Source organism: Natrix helvetica (assembly GCF_964273705.1).
Source record: "Natrix helvetica genome assembly, chromosome: 16".
NCBI classification, from domain to species: Eukaryota; Metazoa; Chordata; class Lepidosauria; order Squamata; family Natricidae; genus Natrix; species Natrix helvetica.
This window is the reverse complement of record NC_138563.1, coordinates 6804542-6818791: the sequence shown is the minus strand read 5'-3', so window position 1 is coordinate 6818791 and position 14250 is coordinate 6804542. Positions and strand designations below refer to the sequence as shown.

Genomic DNA, 14250 nt, shown 5'->3' with positions numbered 1-14250 from the left:
TCGTTATTATTAACCCCGAGGGACGACAAAGAGCGGGGGGGGGAGGGAGGGGGAATGAGGGGCGGGGGCAGCCTTGAGCATCGCCCAGTGAACGACAGAGTGCATGAGCAAGGCGGGTCCTTGTGATTTGGGGGGGGGGGGGGGAAAGCCTGCCCCTGCAGGCGAGTGGAAGATATTTGGGGGAGATGGTAGAAGAAGAAGAAAGGAAGTGCAAATGGAAGAAATTGCAGGCAAGGCTAAAACAGCCTATATTGCTTGTCCTTGGTCTAGCAGACAAAAACATTGGGTCAGGTTGGGTTGTGTGAATGAACAGAAGAGCCGGGAGTGATGGGTGACCAGGCGGAGAAGCCAGGAAGAGTCAAACGGGACCAGCCCGTAGTTCTATAGGACGTCAAGAGTGTGCGCCCCCCCCTTCTAATTCAATATTGATGATCCAGGAGGGGTTGGCCGGCCGCGGGACTGTCTTCGTCTTCTCGTTGCCGGCCCCATTCCGCCACCAGAGGGTCGGACTCGGGGAGCACAGAGTCTTCTTGAGGGGCGGCGGAGGGGGGTTCCAGAGGCAGCTGTGGGCTAGGGGTGCTGGTGGCAGCCTCGGGGACTGGTCCTGGAGCGGGAGCCTGCGGGAGAAAGGGAGAAAAGGCGTGAACGTTATATATGTGTGGACGGCAGCGAGATTTCGCGCAAAAAAACGGAAGGGCGCTTTTAATTCCCGGAACGGATGAAGGGCTGCAGAAGTTGGCGGGAGTTTAACGGTGATGGCTAAACCGACTTGCTTTGATGAAAGAAAACAAAAACAAAAAGAAACCGTGAGCCAGTCAGGATCGAACTGCTGGCAGTTGGCAGAATTAAGTCTGCAATACTGCATTCTAAGCACTGTGCCACCACAGGAACAGAATAGAATAAAATAGAATAGAATAGGATTCAGAATAGGATTCAGAATAGAAGAGAATAGAATACAGAATAGAATAAAATAGGATTCAGAATAGAACAGAATAGGATTCAGAATAGAATAAAATAGGATTCAGAATAGAATAGAAGACAGAATAGAATAGGATTCAGAATCTTATTCTATTCTGAATCCTATTCTATTCTGTATTCTGTTCTGTTCTGCAGTATATAAGTCTATAGAATGGAATAGCAATAGCAATTAGACTTGTATACCGCTTTCTAGTGCTTTATAGCCCCCTCTGAGTGGGTTACAGAGCCAGCCTCTTGCCCCCAACAATCAGGGTCCTCATTTTACAGACAGAAGGCCGGAAGGCTTAGTTCAACCAGGACCCTGTCAGGATCGAACTCTTGGCAGTGGTCAGCATTAGCCTGCCATACTGCCTTCTGACCACTGCGCCACCATGGCGCTTAGCCACTGATCGTTCAATGATGGGCAATGTGCATAATCAAACACTACCTACCTGAGGTTTAGGGCTCCCTCCAATGGTGAGTGTCCCCAAGGCGGCAACAGCGTTAGTCGCTACAGAAGAGCTGTCCTTTGTGTGTGGGGGCGGAGTCCCAGGCGGGAATTCGCTCTCGCTGCCCCCTAACCCGTTCAGTCCTTTGCGGGTGGGCAGGCTCCACTTGCTGCAGAGACCCTCGTAGACAAAAGGGGAGAGAGTCCCGAGGCTGGGGTGGAGGGGCAGAGGGGTACGTCCGGCGCCCTCAGCCACGGAAGCCGAGGAGCTGGCGCAGGAAAGCTGGCTTCCGAGGAAATGGGGGCCTGGAGGCCACGAGGCGGCGGGGGTCGGCGGGGGGCGTCCGTCGGTCTGGCTTAGCTGGGGCTGGACCAGCCAGCTCTGGCTCGGAGGAGGAAGGCTGGGATCGGATTCTGTGGAGAGAACAAGGCAAGGAAGTCAGGCGAGTTTGGGGACGGAGATGACAGCTGCTCTTTAAAAATTAAAGTCAATCGACTTGATTTAAATCAAATCCACCCTGGCCTCCAACGTTGCCGACTTTAAGACCGGTGGACTTCAATACCCAGAATTCCCCCAGCCAGCAGTCCACAAGGTTGGACAGCCCTGCTTTAAATCAGGCCTCAAGTGCTCCACCCCAACCTGGCTCCCCAATTCTTCCTTCCAATCACCTTCAGGAAGTGAGGGGAGCCGAATGTCAACTCTGAAGCATTCCTGGGAATTAATTAGGGCATCCGTTGGAATCCTGACACAGGCGACCTTCCGGAAAGTTTTCTTACCTGCCTGAGATTGGGCACCCGTGGGCCCCGGCTCGGTGGGGTTCGCAGCTGCCGGCCCGGCGTTGTGAGCCGTGCTCCCGGGGACCTGTGCGCTGTGCCCGGGGGGGTTATTGCTGAGAGACGAGCCCCCACCACAGTCTGAATCTTCGATGTTGCCTCCGCTGTTGCAGCCGGCTCCGCAGCCTTTTTGCAACCTGCAAGGCGAGAGAGGACATAGAACATAGAAGAACAGATCTGGAAGGGACCTTGGAGGTCATCTAGTCCAACTCAGGCAGGAAACCCTATATACCATCTCAGACAGATGGCTGTCCAGTCTCTTAAAAGCCTTCGGTGATGGAGTATACCAATAACTTCTGGAGGCAAGTTGTTCCACTGATTAATGTTCTCACTGTCAGGAAATTCCTCCTTATTTCTACGTTGCTTCTCTCCTTGTTTAGTTTCCATCCGTTGCTTCTTGTCCTGCCTTTAGGTGCTTTGCAGACTAGGTGGACCCCTTCTTATTTGTGGCAACACCTCAAATATTGGAAGACTGCTATCATGTCACACCCTAGTCCTTCTTTTCCCTAGACTAGACATACCCAATTCCTGCAACCGTTCTTCATACGTTTTAGCCTCCTGCCCCCTTGTTATCATGACTCTTCTTTGCATTCTTTCTAGGGTCTCAAACATCTTTTTTGTATCAACTAGAGATACCCAATTCATCATCTACCATCTAGATGATATCATCCATCAACTAAACATGCTCAATTCGAGCATCCGTTCTTCTTACGTTTTAGCCCCCAGTCCCCTCATCATCCCGGTCGCTCTTCTCTGCAACTCTTTCCAGAGTCTCAACATCTTTTTTATAGTGTGGGGACCAAAACTGGATGCAGGATCCCAACTGCAGCCATACTAAGGCTTTGTAAAGTGGCGGAAAAGGGGTGGCATGTCCTTAGGAGCGCCCCAGTTGCAGGCAGGCACCCCTCAAACCGTTGCAAAAGACCTACGCTGTGAGGATGGGCCTTTACAGCCCCTTCTCACCTCTCCTGCCACAAGTCAAAGACAGAGGTTTTCCCAGCCCTTCCATGGAAGGAAATGGGGAGACCAGTCAATCAATCAGAATAGAGCTGGAAGGGACCTTGGAGGTCATCCAGTCCAGGAGTCCCCAACCTTTCGGACCTCAGGGACCGCTAAATTCATAATTTTAAATCCCGCGGACCACTAATTTGACCTGCCTAATGACCGGCTGGATGGGTGTGGCCAGGCGGTCATGTGACTGGGTGGGCGTGACCAGCTTAATGTCACTCGTGTCAAGGGGCGCCTCGCCAGCCTCTACTCGCCCCTCCCCTCCCAGCCACTCCTCGCGTGCACACCTGGGCTCTTTAGGGCCCCAACAGGAAGACGTTGCTGGAGCTAAGCAGCCCCCTGGAGAAAGAGTTGGCAAAAGAGCTCAGTTCATATTGGATCTGGCCGAGATGGAGGCTCAGCAGAAGCACCTCCCTGAGGACTAGGAGCATGGGCTTTCCAAGCAAAGGGGAGACCTGTGGGAGTGCAAGGCCAGGTACCGGCGCCTGGAGGCTCAACGGGCTGAGATGGTCAGCCAGTTCCAGGCCGTGATGCAGTCCCACTGGAACGAGGCCCTCCGGCTCTTCGCCACCAGTGGCGCTTCCCTCCAGCCTTCGCCCAAATCCCCCCACCAGGAGGCTGAAGCAGACCCCAAGTCAGAATGTCTCCCCCACTCTGACCCACACAAAAAGACCCCAAAGGGGGAGACTCTCTGCAGCAACACAAGCGTCCATTGCAGGTATTCATCCCAGGGGGCTGTAGTTTGATTTAGCGCAATATAAAAAAGGCAAATAATTTTTCTGCCGACCACCAAAACTTTCTCACTTTCTCTTCTAGTCCAACCACCTGCTCAAGTGGAAGAAGTCAAGGCTCGCTCAAGAAGTTGTCAGATGGGACCCCAACATTTTGCAAAGCTTCTGCCACACCCCAAACCCTGCCTCACTAGTTTTGACAGGCCAATGTGGAGCGGACCTGCTGCTGGGCCTGTTCTTTTTCCTTCCTGCAGGAGCAAAACCGGCAATCCTCGCCCACAACTGAACCTGGGAGAAGAGGAGTCGATCCTTCCCTGCACCCCCAATTCCCAGCCTCACCTCTCCCAGCTCCGAATGAACCAGGCGGAGATGTTGTGCAAGCTAACGGGGCCGCCCCAGAGCGAGCGCAGCTGCGGGTGGCTGCTGGCGTAAGACGTGGTCAGCGGGGAAACGTAGATGGGGTAACCGATGGGCTGGTCGCAGGAGGAGTTGATCATGTTGCGCAGCGCCTGCTTGGCATTCTGGATGCTGCCACGTTCCGGGTTCCGATTCCGGAGGAAGACCAGCTCCTGCTGCTGTCCGGCCCATAAGCCTCGCACGCATTCCCTGTTCACCTGGGCCAGAGAACAGGAGGAAAGATTAGGTTAGATTAGATTAGATTAGATTGGATTGGATTGGATTGGATTGGATTGGATTGGATTGGATTGGATTAGATAGATAGATAGATAGATAGATAGATAGATAGATAGATAGATAGATAGATAGATAGATAGATAGATATAGATAGATGATGGATGATTGGATGGATAAATATATGAGATAGGAGAGATAGGTAGAAGACATAGAGAGAGAGAGAGAGAGATGATAGATAGATATATAATAGATATAGATAGATGTTGGATGGATGGATGGATAGATAAACATATGAGATAGGAGAGATTGGTAGAAGACATAGATAGGTAGGTAGGTAGGTAGGTAGATAGAAAGATAAATAGATTGATAGAAAAATATATACATAGATAATATAGATAATATAGATAGATAATAGATAAAGATAGATGATGGATATAGATGATAGATAGATAGATAGATAGATAGATAGATAGATAGATAGATAGATAGAGATAGATAGATAGATAGATAGATAGATAGATAGATAGATATAGATGATGGATGAATGGATGGATAAATATGTGAGATAGGAGAGATTGATAGAAGACATAGATGGATAGATAAGTAAGTAGGTAGGCAGGTAGATAGAAAGATAAATAGATTGATAGGAAAATATATACATAAATATTAGATATAGATAATAGATATTGATGGATGGATGGATGGATAGATAGATTGATTGATTGAAAAGCGTCCTTGGCAATCACTGCCAATCTCTGTCTGCTCTACCTTGATGACCCGAAAGCCCAGGTATCTCTTGTTGAGCATGATGATCTTGTATTCGTCGCTGGCGTCGTCCATCACGTGGCGAAGGGCCAGCAGGGCGGGCGTGTTGGTGAGGATGGCGCTGCGCCAGGCGGGATCCCCCTCGTGGGAAATCACCATTTTCTCCTTGTTGGACTTGATGGCGTCGTACAACACCGCCAGGTCGTCATATTCATCCGGGGAGGTGAAGTGGTCCTTGCGAAGGAGGAAGGGAGGTGTCACATCAATGGGAAGGGAGTGGGGGTGGGGGAGAGAAAGGCCCACCCCTCCATCTCCGGGGAAGAGCATCCCCGCATTCCCAGAATTCCCCAATTTGCAGCATTTCTCGATCGGCAGACTTCAACTCCCAGAATCCTCAGCGGTGCCCCTGCATAACTCTCACTCTCACACTCACCCACCCCCCTCCCTCCCTCTCTCTCTCTCTCTCTCACACACACACACAGCATTCCTTTCTTTTTCTTCCATTCAATTGTGTCACATTCTCCTGGATCACTCCCAGCTTGTCTTCTTGACAATTTTTTTTCTGAAGGGTTTTGCCATTGCCTCTTTCCTAGGGTTGAGAGAGTGGCTGGCCCAAGGCTACACATTTGGCTTTGTGCTCCTAGTGGTTGGCCCAAAATCACCCAGCCGGCTTTCATGCCTAAGGCGGGACTAGAACTCACTGTCACTTGGTGACTGGACCAAAGTCATCCAGTTGAGTTTAATGCCTAAGAATTCACTGTCTGCTGGTGATTGGCTCAAAGTTACTCAGCTGGCTTTCATACCTAAGGCAGGACTAGAATTCACCCTCTCCTGGTGACTGGACCAAAGTCATCCAGTTGAGTTTAATGCCTAAGGCAGGACTAGAATTCACCCTCCCCTGGTGATTGGACCAAAGTTACTCAGCTGGCTTTCATGCCTAAGGTGGGGACTAGAATTCACCGTCTCCTGATGACTGTCCCAAAGTTACCCAATAGCTTTCATGCCTAAAGCAGAACTAGAATTCACCGTCCCCTGGTGATATCTCCAAAGATAGCCAATTGGCTTTCATGCCTAAGGCGGCACTAGAATTCACTTTCTCCTAGAAATGGCCCAAGGTCACCCAGCTGGCTTTGTGCCCAAACCAGAACTAGAACTCACGGCCTCCCATTTTCTAGCCAGTTATCTTCACCGACTCTCTCAAGCATTTCTACTCCCCCCCCCTCAAAAACCAAGGCAACTGAGGGAGGGGCTTTGCAGTAAAAAGAATCGGGAAAGGGCCGGATTTACCTGGTGCAGCTTCAGAGACATGCGCACGCCAGGCGCCACCACCTGGTGCAAAAGATCCATATCGGCAAAGACCCATTCGTCCCGGGGCGACGTGATGCGGAAGTCGCCCTTGAACAGGGCATGCAAACCGTAAAGGAAAGGCTCCAGGCTATCGAAAGAGACAAGGCGGGTCACGTTTAGCCTCCGACTTCACCAAGACCCTTGGTGCTCTCTGAGCTTGGAGGTTGTCCTCCAGACGTTTCATGACCCAACTAGGGAACGTTGCTAAGTTAAGTAAGCTCCCCGTTAGGAGAGCGAGTGTGCAGAGAAGCGTAAGGAGAGTGGTATGGAAGAACAGGCACAAACCAGCATACAGGGACAGCGAATAGTATAAAATATAGTAGTCTACTATGTGGAAATATAGAAGTATTCAATTTACAGTCCAAGTCATACACGGTTCAGTCAGTCCGTTATCAATGTTCTCAGTTAAGGAATGATCCTTCGAACACAGTCCAGTATCAAATAATCGGTTTAGGCTAACAGTAACAAAAACACAGTAACTCACGATACATCCACCGATCAGCGTCTAACAAACAGGGAGCTAACAGTCATTCTGGCTCCCTCTTATGGCTGCTTGAGGTAACAGCAACCAATCACATTAGAGCAGTACTTAAAGAAACAGTACTACCATCCTGGTTTATATATTGCTAACCCAACTGCTGGCTTACATTCCTAACAAACATCATCAGAGCTAGAAGGGAGTGCAGTTTGCAGAAGGGAGGAGGAGGAAGAGGAGGAGGAGAAGGAGAAGGAGAAAAAAGAAGAGGAAGAGGAAGGAGGAGCAGAGTACAACAATAACAATAACAACAACTGTGGGTCCTTGATACTCTCTGAACTCTCTGCCAGTGATTTTCCTGCAGACATTTCATGACCCAGCTAGGTAACATCATCAGAGCTAGAAGGGAGGGAAGTTTGCAGAAGGGAGGAGGAGGAGAAGAACAAGGAGAAGGAGAAGAAGCACTACTACTACTACTACTACTACTACTACTACTACTTCTACTACTGTGGGGTCCTTGGTGGTTTTCCTGCAGACGTTTCATTACCAATGTACTCATCCTCCGTGATGGGGGAGGGAGAAGAAAGAGCAAATCCCACTTCCCCCTCAAAACTGATAGTGTTACCTAGAGGGGTCATGAAACGTCTGCGGGGAAAACCGCCAAGCTCAGACAGCACCAAAACCAGTTCCATCCTTGAGGGGCCAATATTCTCCATGGGGGGGGTCCTTGCTGCTCTCAAATGAGTTTCCCTGCAGGCATTTCACGACCACGCTAGGTAACATCATCAGGGTTAGAATGGAATCGAGCCGAGAGGGGTGGGGAGAAGCACGAAGGGCTTCCTCTCACCTGGCTGACATGCTGTGGGAGGCCGTTCCGAGGGCTCGGCGGCCCAGGATGCAAAGTCCGAAGCACAGGGTGACCAGGCGGGAATTCCACTTCCGGTCGACGGCCTGCAGGAGGAGGGAGACCACAGGCGGGAGGTGAATTTTAGGGCCACCGTGGACCCCTTCTCCAGAAATTGGGTTGGGGGGGCTGTCGGGTTCCCAAGCCAGGTCTCAGATAATCCTGCCCCCCTCTTCCTTCTGGCCCCCGACTCGCCTTCTCCCTGCGCCCGGAGCAGTACTGAATCCAGTCGAGGTAGATGTTGCAGAAAGAAGCCAGGGAGATTCCCGCCATGCGGTGGTCGTAGTCTTCGTCGATGTTGAGGTTGAAGGTGGGGTCGCTGTCGGCGTAGTTGAGGGCGGTGCAAGGCCGGAGGGCTTCCTGGATGCCTTCGTTCCCCATCCACTCCTCCAGCTTCGGGGAGCAGGTCACGTAGTAGATGATGCTCTGCGGGGAGAGGAAAGGGGCCAGCGAGGGAGGGAAGGAAGAAAAACAGGGAGGGAGGGAGGGAGGGAGGGAGAGAGGAAAGATAGGTTGGAAAGAAGGAAGAGAATGGGATGAATGGATGGATACGGGAGGGAGGGGAAGGAAGGAAAGAAAGGAAAGAAGGAAGGAAGGAGGGACGGAGGAGGTAATGGGAGGGAGGGAGAAAGAAGGGAAAATAAGGAAAGAAGTAGGGAGGGAGGAAGTAATGGGAGGGAGGAAAAGGGGTGGGGAGATGAAGGGAGGGAGGGAGGGCGGAAAAGAAGATGGGAAGGAAAGAAAGGAAAGAAGGAAGGAAAGTAGGAAGGAAGGAGGGACGAAGGAGGTAATGGGAGGGAGAGAGGAGGGAAAATAAGGAAAGAAGGAGGGAGGGAAAGGGGAGGGGAGATGAAGGAAGGGAGGGAGGGAGGGCATGGGAGGGAGGAAAAGAAGATGGGAAGGAAGGAAGGAAAGAAGGAGGGACAGAGGAGGTAATGGGAGGGAGGGAGAGAGGAGGGAAAATAAGGAAAGAAGGAGGGAGGGAGGAAGTAATGGGAGGGAGGGAAAGGAGAGGGGAGGGAAGATGAAGGAAGGAAGGGAGGAAGGAAGGAAACGGGACGGAGGGGAAGGAAGGAAAGAAAGGAAAGAAGGAAGGAGGGAGGGAGGAAGTAATGGGAGGGAGGGAAAGGGGAGCGGAGGGAAGATGAAGGAAGGAAGGAAGGAAGGAAGGAAGGAAGGAAGGAAGGAAGGAAGGAAGAAGGTAATGGGAGGGAAGGAAGGAAGGGAAGGGAGGAGGGAAGATGAGAAGGAAGGAAAGAAAGAAAAAGAAAGAAAGAGGAGAGAAGAAGAAAGGAATGTGAAAAGGGAAGGAAGAGAAGTGTTAAAGGGTTAAACATTTAATCATCCTTTGTGTTTGCTAATCACAGCAAGCTAAAAACAAGATCTCAAAAGACAATGGCTGAGGTCACCTTATGCTCAAACCGCCCTAAACCTCCAGGCGCTTCAAACGAAACCTCTCCCCCCCCTCAAGCTGCTGCGTCAAAGTTCCGCTTTCCTTATCCGCCTGGCTCAACCACCGAAGAAGGCTGCCCGCGATTAGCTTGCGTGAAGGAGGGAAGGGACAGATTTCTCCGGGCGAGTGGGGACTCGATGGCAACGGGAAGGTTAGAAGTTGTGAGTCAAAGGAAGGGCAGGCAAACCTCGCGCTTCGTACAACTAAGGTTCGCGGTTGAAGGTTAACAGAGCCACAGAGTTGGAAGGGACCTTGGAGGTCTTCTAGTCCAGCCCCCTGCTCAGGAAGGAAAGCCTACACCACTTCAGACAAATGGGTATCCAACTTCTTCTTCAAAACTTCCATTGTTGGAGCATTTACAAACTTCAGGAGGCAACTTCTGCTCCACTGATTCATTGTTCCCACTGTCAGGAAATTCCTCCTTAGTTCTAAGTTGCTTCTCTCCTTGATTAGTTTCCACCCATTGCTTCTTGTCCTGCCTTCAGGTGCTTTGGAGAACTCCCTCTTCTTTGGGGCAACCCCTGAGATATTGGAAGACTGCTATCATGTCTCCCCTAGTCCTTCTTTTCATTAAACTAGACATACCCAGTTCCTGCAACCGTTCTTTGTATATTTTAGTCTCCTTAGGGTCATGTCTCTTCTTTGCATTCTTTCTAGGGTCTCAACATCTTTTTTGGTATCATGGTGACCAAAAATGTGGACGCAGTAGTCCAACGGTGGTTAAGAAGACCCTGTGGGCTTCCCAAGAGTTTTAAGGCTTTGCAATCCAATCCCAATCTCAAGCTTCAGCAAAAGAAGCGACGTAAAAGCAAGGAGAAATTTCCTGACAGTTAGAACAATTAATTGGTGGAACGAATTTTGCCTTCAGAAATTGTGAATGCAGAAGTTGTGAATGCTCCAACGCTGGAAGTTTTAAAGAACAAATTGAACAAACGTTTGTCTGGAATGGTACAGGGTCTCCTGCTTGAGCAGGGGGTTGGACTAGAAGACCTCAAAGGTCCCTTCTAGATTAGATTCTATTCTTATTCTATTCTATATTTATTCTGTTATTCTATTCTATATTTATTCTGTTATTCTATTCTGAATTCTATTCTATTCTATTCTGAATTCTATTCTATTCTATTCTGAATTCTATTCTATTCTATATTTATTCTGTTATTCTATTCCATTCCATTCTATTCTATTCTGAATTCTATTCTATTTTACTCTATATTTATTCTGTTGTTCTATTCTATTCTATATTTTTTGTTATTCTATTCTATTCTATATTCATTGTTATTCTATTCTATTACATTACATTCTATTCTATTCTATTCTGAATTTTATTTTATTCTATATTCATTCTGTTGTTCTATTCTATTCTATTCTGTTCTATATTTATTGTTATTCTATTCTATATTTATTGTTATTCTATTCTATGTTTATTGTTATTCTATTCTATTCTATATTCATTCTGTTATTCTATTCTATTACATTCCATTCCATTCTATACTAAATTTTATTTTATTCTATATTCATTCCGTTGTTCTATTCTATTCTATATTTATTCTGTTGTTCTATTCTATTCTGTTCTATTCTATATTTATTCTGTTATTCTATTCTATTCTATATTTATTCTTTTATTCGATTCTATTCTATTCTATTCTATATTTATTCTGTTGTTCTATTCTATTCTGTTCTATTCTATATTCATTCTGTTATTCTATTCTATTACATTACATTCTATTCTAAATTTTATTTTATTCTATATTCATTCCGTTGTTCTATTCTATTCTATTCTATATTTATTCTGTTGTTCTATTCTATTCTGTTCTATTCTATATTTATTCTGTTATTCTATTCTATCCTATTCTATTCTATATTTATTCCTTTATTCTATTCTATTCTATTCTATTCTATATTTATTCTGTTGTTCTATTCTATTCTGTTCTATTCTATATTTATTCTGTTATTCTATTCTATTCTATTCTATATTTATTGTTATTCTATTCTATATTCATTCCGTTATTCTCTTCTATTACATTCCATTCTATTCTGAACTTTATTCTATTCTATTCTGTATTCATTCTGTTATTCTCTTCTATTATTCTATTCCTATTCTATTCTATTCAGTATTCATTCTGTTATTATCTTCTCTTCTCTTTTCATTCTGTTATTCTACTCCACTCCACTCCATTCTAGAAAGGCACACAGGATGTCTTGCTGGAGCAGGGGTTTTTGACGAGAAGACCTCCAAGATCCTTTCCAACTCCTGTTATTCTCCTATTCTATTCCCGGCTAAATAGATTTCCTGGAGCCATTCCTGCCCCTTTCCCCCCCTTTTCCCCCCAATCTGCAAAAGAGAAAAGACCACCAAGCTTTGACTTAAAACGGCCTTGGCGAAAGAATCTGGGCATCCGTGTGAGAAAAAAAGCTTCCTCACCTTCACGTAGTACGTGATGAGGATCTTCCGCAAGTCGAAAACCTGCAGCATGGAGGCCGCGTTGTTGTCGCTGATGCTGTATCCCTCCAAGACGTACTTGGTGGCGGCCACTTCCCAAGCCAGCCAGCGCTGCCCGAAGGCCGCGTTGAAGCTCAGCATGCGCGGAAGGTGACCTGGTTCGCAGCAGCAACAGGCTTCGTCCTCTTCCACGCCTTCCGTGATAGCCTCCACCTCCCGCTGCTGGCAATACGTTCCTGGAAGGTGGGTGGTTTTTTTTAAACAAAACAAAACACGCAATTCAAATTTTTGACGGAGATTTGAGACGGTGCACGGTCAAGAAGCAACGGCGAGAACTGGACAAAGAACCACTGATTGGTTCAAAACTGGGAAAGGAGTCCGGCAAGGCTGTATGGGGAACCTGTTTGGGCTCGCGTGCCATAAGTGGGGGGAGCGCATGGGGGTCGTGTGCGGGCGTGCTGCACCCGTAATGCAATGCACGATCGCCCAGGTGCGCATGCTCACACTACAGGCGCGACCCCCCATTTTCTGCATGCTTTTTTCACCCTCCCAAGGCTCCGGAGGCTTGATAGGAGCCTGGGGAGGGCGAAAACAGCCTCCCCCGCCCCCCTGGAAGCCCTCCGGAGGCTTCAGGGACCTTCAGGACGCTTCCCTGAAGCCTCCGGAGCAGTGAAAATGAACCTCCGAGTAAACTGGACTTCCGGTTTGCTCAGAGGGTCGTTTTGAGTGCTCTGAAGGCTTCAGGGACCTTCAGGACGCTTCCCTGAAGCCTCCGTAGGGGTCAAAATGAACCTCTGAACAAACCGGAAGTCCGTTCCCAAACTTCCGGTTTGCCCATAAGGCTGTTTTTTTGCACTCCGGAGGCTTAATGCAACATTAAGAAAACTAGGACCATGGCATCCGGCCCTCTCAATTCCTGGCAAATAGATGGGGAAGAAATGGAGGGAGTGACAGATTTTATTTTCCTGGACTCCAAGATCACTGCAGATGGGGACGGCAGCCCAGGAATTAAAAGAGGCTTGCTCCTGGGGAGGAAAGCGATGGTGAATCTAGACAGCATCCTAAAAAGCAGAGACATCACCCTGCCAACACAAGTGCGTCTAGCCAAGGCGATGGTTTCCCCAGTTGCAACGGATGGCTGTGAAGGTTGGACCATAAGGAAGGCTGAGCGCCAAAGAATGGAGGCCTTTGAACTCTGGTGCTGGAGAAGAAGACTCCTGCATTGAGTCCCTTGGACTGCAAGGCCATCCAACCGGTCAGTCCTAGAGGAGATCAACCCCGACTGCTCTTTAGAAGGCCGGATCCTGAAGAGGAAACTCAAAAGACTTTGGCCACCTGATGAGAAGGAAGAAGGACTCCCTGGAGAAGATGCTGGGAAAGATGGAGGGCAAAAGAAGAAGAAGGGGACGGCAGAGAAGGAGGTGGCTGGATGGAGTCATTGAAGCAGTCGGCCTGAGCTTCAATGGACTCCAGAGGATGGGAGAGGACAGGAAGGCCTGGAGGAACGTGGTCCATGGAGTCACGATGGGTTGGACACGACTTCGCGACATACAACAACAAATCGTCTTCAGCTTTACTATAGCTTCCCGGGGACATCCAATCTGGTCTCCCTATCTTGCCCCACCCCACCCCACCCAACCGCAGCTTCCCCCCCAGCTCACCGCGGAATTCGAGGCCTCGCAGCTGAAAGGTGACCAGGCCGTTGCCGATCTCGATGAGGTGAACGAGGCTGTTCAGGTAATCCGAGGCCAGGATGAAGCAGTCCCCCGTGGTGTAATTGCCCCAGCGTCCCAACACCAGGTCTCCGCAGAGGGTGTGTTGCAACGAGCGGGTCAGATGCTCGTAAAAGATGGAATTCAGGTTGTTGTCGTCAGCACCTGTAGGGTGGCAGAAGCAAGGGAGGGGTGAGCCAACCAGCTTTATGTCTTCTGGGACATCTGCAGGTAATTCTGGGGGGTAGGGTGGCCTAGAGGTGGAGCTCTCGCCTCACAATCAGGAGGCTGTGAGTTCGATCCTAGGCAGAGGCAGCTACTTCTCTCTCTGGGCACAATGAGACATATATCTGCTGAACAAAACTCCGCACTGGCAACAGGGACGGCATCTGGCCAGTAAACACTCAGCTCCATTCAGTTGCCCAGATTCCACCCCACACGGGATTATGGGGCCTCACAATTAGAAGGCTGTGAGTTTGATGCTAGATAGAGGCAGATATTTCTCTCTCTGAGCACAATGAGAAATATATCTGCTGAGCAAAA

The 14250-nt window shown here is 48.8% G+C and overlaps 1 protein-coding gene across 1 annotated transcript in view; it reads right to left on the bottom strand.

The window, feature by feature from the left end:
- The window catches only part of LOC309399803 (uncharacterized protein), a 45826-nt gene continuing 31576 nt past the window's right edge, over positions 1-14250 (bottom strand). Inside the window, 10 exon segments of the mRNA XM_081967915.1 lie at positions 1-617; positions 1410-1819; positions 2183-2376; positions 4318-4592; positions 5380-5610; positions 6664-6811; positions 8046-8149; positions 8298-8528; positions 11978-12231; positions 13657-13872. Of these exon segments, the coding sequence (XP_081824041.1) occupies positions 420-617; positions 1410-1819; positions 2183-2376; positions 4318-4592; positions 5380-5610; positions 6664-6811; positions 8046-8149; positions 8298-8528; positions 11978-12231; positions 13657-13872 (2261 nt within the window). The 3' untranslated portion in view covers positions 1-419.